Consider the following 11478-nt stretch of genomic DNA (forward strand, 5'->3'; position numbering starts at 1 on the left):
CTGGGTGCTGAGAGTCTCCCTTTTGTTTGCTTTCTCTAGGATGGTGCTGACTGCCTATGTGCGATTTCTCCCAATCTGGCAGAGGGGGGCTGCTTTCAGCACGTGCTCACTAGCTGCTTACAGAAGCTCTCTCTTGTTAACCCCCTTTGTATGCTGGTGGCAGGCCGTAGGTTGGGTGATGTATGGATGAGGAACTGAGTGTTGTGTGTGCCCATGGACCATTTGTGAGGGTCTGCATGCAGGCCATCTCCAGTGGCTCATGGGCAGATTCCTAATGGAGGCTGTGTCATGGTTTGTAGGGTCCATGTTGGTTTACTGCCCTCCAAGAGCCCTGGGTGCTGTTCTACTAGGTGAACCCCACTCCCCAGTGAGCAGTACACCTCAGTATCCTGGATGGGGCTAGAAAGAGGGTTCTCTTTGGCAGCAACCTCCAGAGCTGGAGGGCCATGTGTTCACTCACATGTTCTCACTTCCCTCTATGGGGAAATTTCAGGCTGGAAGGTTTCTCTTGGCTCAGAGCTGTGCCAATGGGCAAGAGTGATGAAGGTGAAGTGAAATTGTTCTTCATGCCATCCTTAATCTGTCAAAATCAGAATTTTTTGTTGTTGTTGATGTTCCACAGTGTGTTATGTATTCTCTGCTGGACTTCTTCATAGGCACTGTTTTTAGTTTAATGTATGACATTGAAAATCAGTGGTTTTTGAGGGGGGGAGAGCGGAGAAGGTAGAAAATTTCTATTTTGCCATTTTGATCTCAGTGTTTAAATTTTTTATTTTAAATAAATTATTAGGAAAAATTGACTATTTTTGGTGTACAGTTCTGTGAATTTTGAATTTTGGAACATTGTATATATCCAGTAACCATACAGGATCATGATACAGAATAGTTTCATTGCTCCTCAAAACTCCCTTGTGCTATTCTAATGCCATCTCACGCTTCCATATTCCCCACTCCTTGCAAACATTGGTCTATTCTTATTTTGTGTTTTTAAGAATGTCATTTTCACAGGAGCATACAACCCACAAGCTTTTGAGAACCATGTGTCTTGGTGGGAGGAAGCACATGCCACAGGGCACACATGACTTCACCTCTGTCTCCACTCTTGGTGTTTCCTACCCCTGAGATTTTGAACTTTGAAGTTATTTCATAGGAATAGCTCATCATTTCAAGTGTTTGAATTCCTTTAGAGACTTGATTTATAGTTCTACAAAATATATTTGGCAACTGATATTGCAGAATTGGTGTTGAAGGTTGGATCATCTCATATAATCAAGTTGAGTCATGTTCTGTACACAAGTTAGTTGTACAAACTCTATCCTAAATTTTTATCAATATATATTTTCTCACATTTTAAGGGTAATTTAATTAATGAAGATTCACTCTAGCAGTACCAATTAGGGTATGGTTATTATTTGGCTTTTCCAGTAGTTGATATGAAATAACATATCCAATAATTCTTAAACATTTTTGCACTAGCAGTGTCTATTCAGAGCTGAACTATAGCACTAGGATGGGTATTATGTCAAATAAAGGCTATATGCATGCAAGTTATTTTATTAGTAAGAGAACAAAGTCACGATAATCAGAAACACATAACATTTTACCATTAAAGTGGGAAAGTACCTCTAAAAGGATAAAAATAACCTCAAAAGAACGCCAAGGAAAGTATTAAAATCTGTGGTCCCAATCATCTAGGAGAATTCTCTTCTACTGGCCTTGGTGGATCTGTCTGCTTCATGCAATTACATGCTGATTTCTAGGATCTTCCATATGCGCTCATCTGTGGACTGTCTGCTTCTGCTGATTCTCTAGAGAACGTCAGTTTAAGATCCCTAATATGAGTAACTTTTTCAATTCTTGTCAGTGAAGGGTGCATGATGTCATACTAGTTCATAAACATGTAACCAAGGATCCATTTCTTGTACTTTATTTGCTGAACTGGTAATAAACAGCACTTAATAAGGTCATTTCACAGGTCTCAATGGCAACCTTTTTCTGGGATTTTGTTCAGAGCACCAAAGGTTAAGGTCCTGTAAAGGTGAATAAATGAAAGGCCAGGAGAGCAATCTGTGCCTGGATGAAAGGCAAGTGTCAGGGGTTTTCTTATCTAGCTCAGTTTGTGATGCTGGAATAAGTATGGGTTGGGACATCTGAGTGATGTGGGCTACAGTGAGGAATTTATGGTAAGACAGCATAGGGCTTTTTGAGGGTAGGATGCAGGGCCACCTGGGATAAGGCTAACATGCGCCAGGCATTAGCTGTGAACTACATTAAAAACATTGACTAACACAGACTACATCATTTTTTTGCCAGTTGACATGGCCAAGAGATATTCAGTGGTTTATCCACTTGAATTAATTTTGTTTCTGCTAAATGATTGGATTTTATAAAGGGAGTACTAATTGCAAGACCAGTCTGGTATTGTCTCTTTCAATGTTTAAGATAAGATTATTAAAAATCTATTAACTAGGAATTTGTTCCGAGAGTTTCCAAAAGATATGTCCTGGACAGGGACACTTCTTGAATGACAGAAGCACAATGATGAGATTCCCTTCATTGAAGAAGGTATTAGAGTTGAAAAATCGGAGAAGAAATTAATAATATTTCACATTTACTCGGCCAGCTGGTAGAAAAATATTGGTTGTTTTTGGAGAGTTTTAGTCTATCCTTTAGAGGGCAATTTGTAATGTATATGGTCCATCACATTTCATGGAGATATATGCAGTACAAATTCTGAAAATGCTTCAACCAATTTATCTTTATCTTTATCTTTCCTCACTGTAGTTCAAGTTTTCTTGTGTGATCCAAAATTCAAAATACTTCTCCTGTAGGTCTTCAATGGCCTGAAGGTTGTTTTCTTTTTAAAGTTATAGACAATGACTTTCTGCATCCATGTGCTATACTGTTTATTTTCTTTTTTCTTTTTTTAAAAGATTTTATTTATTTACTCATGTGAGAGAGAAAGAGCATGCATGTGTGGAAGCACCAGTGGAGCAGGGACAGAGAGGGAGGAAAAGGGAGAGGGAGAGAATTTGGAGCAGACGCCTGATGAGTGCAGAGCCCCATGCGGTGTTTGATTCGATAACCCTGAGATCATGACCCCAGTCAAAATCAAGAGCCTGAAGCTCAACCAACTGAGCCACCCAGTCGCCCCTGTTTATTTTCAACCAGCATCATCCCACTTCTATGGGATTCTCCCTGCATATCTGAATACAGGTTTGTAGGGGCTTGTCCCAAATTCCTTTCAGCATAGTTTTGTGGCAGGACTGACACTGTGATTTGGAAGGTGGAGGGGAAGCGAAGGGATACATGAACCTAAAGTGTTTCCAGGCCTGAATTTCTTACTTAACTCTGCATCTGGGAAAGCGTTCCCATGTTGGCTCTGGACTCATGAAGCTCCTTGATCTGAATCTGTAGAGAGTGGCCTCCAGGAAACAGCTTGAGAGAAGCTTTCATCTCTGTGTCTAAAGATAATGTTTACATGGCTTTACAGAAGAAGTGTCCCTCTCCAGAACTTTATCTTCATAAACTTGATTTCTTACCTTAGGGGGAATTTTTTTTTTTTTTTATTAAATCTTGGCAACAAAATGTGACAGAGGCATGGTAATGGAAAGTATCCTGAGGCTAAAACCTGTAAGAGTATAGCATTAATATTTGTTGCCTGATTCACGTACACTAGTCACCTTATGTTGGAGTCAACAAAACAGTGAGAACATAAGGAAGAATCTCAGGTCTTTCTATAGGGATTTGACAACTTCATTTATGGTGATTCTTCTGTCTAGAGTTCCTATTTTTCACTTTTTAATGATTCTGAAATTTAGGAATATTTGACTACTAAAATATTTGACTATTAAATACTATGATTTTTCTCCTGAAATGCTTTTATTAAAAAGATAGTATTCATTACAATTGGTATTATTTTAGGACCACATAAATACTGTATTTCAAGTAAAGGCCATTCGTTAATTTGTTTAAATTAACAAATATTTAGTGAGTGCTGAAAATGACAGTCACAGTTCTAAATATTGGGGCACAGTGCTGAAAAGAGACAGAATCACTCAGCGATGACTTGACTTCCTATTACTTTTTCCGTATTCAACTCCTAGCCCCTTTTCTGGCAGTCAGTGGGTGATAGGCTGGTCCAAATGGATACACGAGAATATAAAGTACTGTAGTAAAATGCTTTAGAAGATTGTTATAGTCGAGCTACAGAGATGTCATGCAATGCTGTGTTAAAGAACTTCCATATCAGGTAGTGTCTTAAGAACAAATAGACCCGGGGTGCCTGGGTGGCTCAGTCGTTAAGCGTCTGCCTTCGGCTCAGGTCATGATCCCAGGGTTCTGGGATCGAGCCCCGCATCGGGCTCTCTGCTCTGTGGGAAGCCTGCTTCTCTCTCTCCCACTCCCCCTGCTTGTGTTCCCTCTCTTGCTGTGTCTCTCTCTGTCAAATAAATAAATAAAATCTTAAAAAAAAAAAAAAAAGAACAAATAGACCTGAGAGGTCAGGATTGCTGTTGTTCAGAGTTCCAAGGGCCACCTGCAGACTGACATGTGCCTCAGGAAGTCAGGAATGACACAGACGGCTGACTTTGGGAGGCCTCTGGCCAACATGCACCCATTTCAGTCTCTGTCCACCAGGGGGTGCAGCTTCCTACCACAATCACATTTCCTGTGTGAAATGTGGGCTTGCACTGATCATTTCTCTGTCACTCCAACCTTTCTTCATGTAAGAATGAAGAACATTATTTAGGTGACACTCCAGAGATGAAGTGCTCTCCAAGCTTCGTGACTGTGGTTCTCTTAACGCTTGGTAAGTAAAATGCCTCTTAAAATTTAGATTCTTTCTTGCATTGTGATGGCAAAACTTTTAACTATAATTTATCCAAGAGCTTTATGCCCAAGGTGACAAGGTCTCTTTTCTTTTTCCTCAGGACAAACCCATGGAGACTCAGTGACCCAGATGGAAGGCCCAGTGACCCTCTCAGAGAAGGCTTTCCTGACTATAAACTGTACTTATACAACGACAAGTTACCCCACTCTTTTCTGGTATGTCCAGTATCCAGGAGAAGGTCCAGAGCTCCTCCTGAAAGCCTTGAGGGACAAGGAGAAGGCAAGCAAGAAAGGATTTGAATCCACCTTCGACAGCAAATCCAAATCCTTCCACCTGGAGAAAGGCTCAGTGCAAGCGTCAGATTCAGCTGTTTACTACTGTGCCGTGAGTGACACAGTGACGGGGACTGCAGGGGGAGCTGAGCACAAACTCTGAGCAGAGCAGGGGCCTGGATGCTGAGCGTCTCTGCCTGATCCACTCTGGTTCCAGCACAGTCTGTGGTTGTTTGTCGCTCAGTGTCCACTTGATCCAAAAATCACAGCCAAGTACTAGAGCATAGGAACCAGAAGTAACATTCCCCAAACCCAGGTGTTCCTTAGTGACATTGAGAACAGTTTGATGCCAAGAGTTCAAGGTAAAACCACGTAACAACGAAGTGGTCTTTGCTCATCCTTGCAGTGAATGTCCAGCCCCACAAGTTGTTCAGGGAACCCTGGTGGGTGTTGCTGTGTCTATGACACGTTTAGAGACACACAGTGTGCTTGAGGAGGTGGCCTCTGCCCAGTGTCTTCCTGACTGGTTATGGCAGGAGAGTTGATGGGGAACTTCGGCCCCAAACCAGGATTTAGTAGAGAAAGAAGGGAAGGGAAGAAAGGAGGATGAACACATGTAGCCGAGCAAGGAAAAGAGAGGCCAGGGACCTCTGCCCTGCTTTCTTTTCTAGTGAATCAGGTGGTAGACACAGGCTGATATTCAACATGAAGGGGTGTAGGCAGAAACAGAATGGAGGAAGTGGCTCCATATGTGATTTGGAAGGTGGTACATGACCCAAAACAGTATCCAGGCCTGAATTTCTTACTTCACTCTGCATCTGGGAACCCTTCCCATGTTGGCTTTGGACTCATGATGTTCCTTGACCTGAATGTGTGGGCAGTCGCTGCAGGAAACTGCTGAGCTCAGCTTCCTAATGTGTCTAGAGGAAAGGTTTACAGGGCTTTACAGAAGATGCATCCTTCTCCAGAACTTTTCCTGATAATCCTGACTTCTTACCTTGTGGGAAAAATTATTTGATTAACGTTTGGCAACAAAATGTGACGGATGGCAATAGAAAGCATCCTTGAGGCTAAAGCTGTTAAGAGGATAGCATTAGTATTTGTTGCCTAATTCACATACACTAGTCACCTGATGTGGGGGTCAACAAAATATTGAGAACATAAGAATCTCAGATCATTCTATAGGGATTCGATGACTCCATGTATGATGTTTTTTCTGTCTATAATTCCTATTTTTTACTTTTTAATTATTCTAAAAATCAGGAATATTTGACTATTACAATGTTTGACAATCAAATAGTGTGACTTCTTCTGAAAGCTTTTATTAAAAAAATAGTATTTCTTGCATTTGCTAATAGTTTAGGAACAAGTAAATATGTTATATCAATTAAAGGCCATTTGTTCGCCCAGCTCCTGGCCTTCAGTCCTGCTGCGCCGCTCTGCTGACCGTCGCCCCGCTGCCGCCAAAATGTCGACAAGTGCACCTGCAGGTTCAAGTGCTGCCTTTGGCAGCAACCGAAGGCTTCAGCTGACACAAAATCAAGTAGATGAGGTGTCATGAGAGTCAATGTGGATAAGGTGTTGGAAAGAGATCAGAAGCTCTCGGAGTTAGACGATCATGCAGATGCGCTGCAGGCAGGAGCGTCCCAATTTGAAACAAGTGCTGCCAAGTCGAAGAGAAAATATTGCTGGAAGAATTGCAAGATGTGGGCGATAGGGATTGTTGTGGTCGTCGTCATCATCATCATCATCATCATGTGGGATGTTTCCCTGTGAAGAACCAGTGCAACCCCAGCCTGCCGTTCAAGAAAGCTCTTCAAGACGTTTGACCTAGAACCTGCTATATTCTTGAGCTCGCCTACTGTTCTGTTTAGACTGATTATTTTCTGTTTGTTACCATAAAGTTTAATTTCTAAGCAACGTGCCTTTGTAATGTCATAAGCACTCCAAACTTGAAGTGCAGCTGCCTGGCCCACACCTGGCCCGGAGTCTTCACAGATTGCCACGCAGCTGACGAAGAGGGTCTCTTAACTTCCCGAGTGTTTGTCACCTCGAAGAATGTTGTCTGAGCAACAAGAGTCGAGGGGCACCAGGACACGGGCTCCTTTTAATATCTGTTCCCCTGGCTTCACCGAGATGCTGCAGTGTTGAAGACATGCCCTGCAGGATGCCAGCTGTGAGAAGGAAGCAGCGGGGTCAGTGTGGGGTGGGCTGTGAGCCCACCCCTCCTCCACTCAGGGGCTCTGGCCAGGTCTGACTCTGAAACCTTGGTGCTCCCTCCTTGCCTCATGCCCAGTCCACTGTAACCTGCTGGCTCCTGCATTAACCCAGGGCACCTCGTTTGTATCTGTGCATTTAGCTGGGAACTTACCCACTATAATGAACTGAATAAACTGTTTATTAATGGAAAAAAATAAAGGCCATTTGTTCATTATTTTTGTTTAATTTAGAAAATATTTAGAGAGTATTTAAAAAATGACAGTCATGGTTCTAAATACTGGGGTAAAGTGCCAAAAACACAGAATCACTCAGCAATGACTTGACTTCTTATTACTTTTTCCATATTCACCTCCAACCCCTTTTCTGGCAGTCAGTGGGTTATAGGCTGGTCCAAAAGGATACATGAGAATATGCAGTACTGTAGTAAAATCCTTTAGAAGAACCCTCACAACTATAGAAATGCCCTGGGATGCTGTGTTAAAGAACTTCCATATCAGGTAGTGTCTCAAGAACAAATAGACCTGAAGGGTGAGGATTGCTGCTGTTCAGACTTCCATGGGGCCACCCTGATGACTGACATGTGCCTCATGAAGTCAGGGATGACACAGACGGCTGACTTTGGGAGGCCTCTGGCCAACATGCACGCATTTCCGTCCCTGTCCACCAGGGGGTGCAGCTTCCTACCACAATCACATTTCCTGTGTGAAATGTGGGCTTGCACTGATCATTTCTCTGTCACTCCAACCTTTCTTCATGGTAAGATTGAAGAACATTATTTAGGTGACACTCCAGAGATGAAGTGTTCTCCAGGCTTCGTGACTGTGGTACTCTTAATGCTTGGTAAGTAAAATGCCTTTTAAAAATTGGATTCTTTCTTGCATTGTGTCAGCAAAACCTTTAACTATAATTTATCCAAGAGCTTTATGCCCAAGGTGACAAGGTCTCTTTTTTTTTTCCTCAGGACAAACCCATGGAGACTCAGTGACTCAGATGGAGGGCCAAGTGACCCTCTCAGAGAAGGCTTTCCTGACTGTGAACTGTACTTATTCAGCATCAGGGTACCCTGCCCTTTATTGGTATGTCCAGTATCCGGGAGAAGGTCCACGGCTCCTCCTGAAAGCTTTGAGGGACAAGGAGAAGGGAAGCAAGAAAGGCTTTGAAGCCAACTATGACAGAGATTCCAAATCCTTCCACTTGCAGAAAGGCTCAGTGCGAGCGTCAGATTCAGCTGTTTACTACTGTGCCCTGAGTGACACAGTGACGGGACTGCAGGGGGAGCGGAGCACAAACTCTGAGCAGGACAGGAGCTTAGAATGTGAGTGTCTCTGACTGATCCACTCTGGTTCCAGCACAGTCTGTGGTTGTTTGTCCCTCAGTGTCTGCTTGATACAAAATCATACAAACGATCAGAGCATAAGAACCGGAAGTAACATCCCCCAACCCCAGCTGTTCCTTAGTGACACTGAGAACAGTTTGATGCCAAGAGTTCCTCAGCCAGAGCATAAGTAATTTCAAGATAAAACCACGTAACAGCGAAGTTGTCTCTTGCTCATCCTTGCAGTGAACGTCCAGCCCCACATGTTGTTCAGGGCACCCTAGTGGGTGTTGCTGTGTCTTATGACAGTTTTAGAGACACACAGTGTGCCTGAGGAGGTGGCCTCTGCCCAGTGTCTTCCTGACAGAGTATGGCAGGAGAGGTGATGGGAGAGCTTCAGCACCAAACAAGGGTTTATTTTTTTAAAGATTTTATTTATTTATTTGACAGAGAGAGAGATAGCGAGAGCAGGAACACAAGCAGGGGGAGTGGGAGAGGGAGAAGCAGGCTTCCCGCCGAGCAGGGAGCCCGATGTGGGACTCGATCCCAGGACCCTGGGATCATGACCTGAGCCGAAGGCAGACACTTAACGACTGAGCCACCCAGGCGCCCCCAAACCAGGGTTTAGTAGAGAAAGAAGGGAGGGAAGAAAGGAGGGTGAACACATGAACCCGAACAAGGAAAAGAGAGGACAGCGACCTCTGCCCTGCTTTCGTTTCTAGTGAATCAGGTGGCAACTCAGGCTGATAATCAACATGAAGGGGTGTGGGCAGAAACAGAATGGAGGAAGGGGCTCATGTCCTGGCCAGTTAAGAAGATCAGTTGGCTTTCTGACAGTAGGAACTCAAGTGAGATGGTGCAAACTATACACTATCTCTATATCTGGACAAAATTTCAGAAAGCGTTTATCAATAGAGCGGAAAGATTACAATTGCAATGATCATTAGAAAAATAATAGAAAAAGAAAACCTTCCAACACAATAATCAGAATATGAATTCTCTCCATTCTTCCTCAACTTCTCTACTTTCCTTCACTTGGACTAATTTTTACTTGCTAGCCTCTTAGCTTATTCCTTCAGTTCTTCCTAGTCTCTATTCCTAGAATATAGGTGTTCATGTGAGGATGCATAAAAAGGTTTATTGTTGTAGTTTTTCAGAGATGAAATAAATCATCTTAGGCTTTAATCAGTAGAGGAAAGGATGTATAAATGTAAGCATATTCACAATATGGAATATAATGGAACAAGGTGCATATGGGTTAACGTAATAAGACCTACAAGATTTACTCTTGAGTTTATAAAGCAAGTTACAGAAAGGTATACCCAGAATATATTTGTATTATAAAAAAGTGTAAATAAAATGCTATATTTCTTGGAGTGGTAAAAATCTAGTAAAACACATGGGAACATCAACTCCAAATTGTTAAGATGAACAAAGAAATAGGGTAATAAATGACAAAAGGGTTAGAATTGGGAGTGGCAGTCAAAAGGGATTTTACTCTACAGGTAATGTTTTATTACTTTTAATCATTCATATATTCACAAATTCCTCCTTTGTTAAAAGTAATATTAAGCCATAAAAGTCATTATAAAGGTTTGTCCATATCATCCTCTATTCTTGTCACCAAAATGTGGAAAGGAAAGAATGATCACCTTCTTCATAAGATTTTGTCCAAGGACCTAATGTATATTTATTTCTCCCTCCTCTCGGATCACAGTTTTTAGTTTTCACTCCTCTTAGGGTCCTACTCTTTCACTCTATTATAGCTGTGTATATTTTTGTCTTCCCCTGTAAACTGTAAATGAATGTTTCCACTTTTATATATTTTATTTATTTGTTTACTCTTTTAATTTTATTTCCAGTTAGTTAATATACAGTGTTATAGTAGTTTCAGGTGTACAATATAGTGATTCAACACTTTCACAGAACACCCAGTGCTCATCAGGACAAGGGCACTCCTTCATCTACTCACCTATTTAACCCATCCCCCAGCCCTATCCCTCTTAAGCATCAGTTTGTTCTGTTTAATTAAGAGTCTGTTATTTCATTTATCTCTGTCTATCATATATTTTTCCTTTGCTTCTTTGGTTTGTTTCTTAAATTCCACATGAGTGACATCATATGGTAGTTATCTTTCTCTGACTGACTTATTTCCCTCAGCATTATACTCTCTAGCTCCATTCATGTTATTGCAAATGGCAAGATTTCATTCTTTTTTATGGCTGAATAATATTGCATTACATTTTTATATATTCTGAACATCTAGGATATTACCCCATTGAAACTAAAAGCTCAATGAATATTTACAGATTTCTTTCAAACTAAGGTAAAGAAATCAAAAGCTTGCACAAGATGAGATTTACCAGATTATTTTCTGATATCAATTTCCATGATACAGCAATTTAAAGGTAGGATTAGGTTCACTTCTAATCCCCAGTCAATCTAAGCAGTTATCTTCTTATCTGACCATCTGCATTTCCTTCATAAAGAAGCCTGGAATAAAAGGGCCTGGGGGTCTGTGTCTGCTGAGTTGCTTGATCTGAAGGGGTCTTTGTTGACTGCTTCAGTCCTCTAGGGGGCACTCGGGGCTTTAGAAGAAACAAAGACTTTTTGATGGTCCAAGGTTAAACAGTTAAAGGGAGAACAGAAATCATGTGAACCAGTCCAACTATGGATAGCAAAGGTTGGGAGGAGGGGCAGGGTTTGTGTAAAGTTGATCTCAGGTTTTAGGTTCTGCCATTGCATAACAACTCCAGACATCTGGAGGCCATGTCTTTAGAAATCCATTATGCACATAATTCTTCACAGATACCAGGTTAAGATTATTTCTGGGCATTGTG

At 41.8% G+C, this 11478-nt stretch overlaps 1 pseudogene and 2 gene segments (V, D, J or C); all 3 read left to right on the top strand.

The window, feature by feature from the left end:
- Nucleotides 1-4734: 4734 nt before the first annotated feature.
- Nucleotides 4735-5460, top strand: LOC118003150. The segment is given in 2 exon segments: nt 4735-4810; nt 4932-5460. Coding segments are annotated over 2 exon segments (381 nt in total).
- Nucleotides 5461-6571: 1111 nt separating this feature from the next.
- LOC118003501 lies at nt 6572-6879 on the top strand (annotated as a pseudogene).
- A 1202-nt stretch (nt 6880-8081) lies between these two features.
- LOC118003071 lies at nt 8082-8897 on the top strand. The segment is given in 2 exon segments: nt 8082-8163; nt 8285-8897. Coding segments are annotated over 2 exon segments (414 nt in total).
- Nucleotides 8898-11478: the final 2581 nt, after the last annotated feature.

This window comes from Mirounga leonina, unplaced genomic scaffold, assembly GCF_011800145.1.
Source record: "Mirounga leonina isolate KUSES-001 unplaced genomic scaffold, KU_Mleo_1.0 Mir_91, whole genome shotgun sequence".
In the NCBI taxonomy this organism is placed as follows: domain Eukaryota; kingdom Metazoa; phylum Chordata; class Mammalia; order Carnivora; family Phocidae; genus Mirounga; species Mirounga leonina.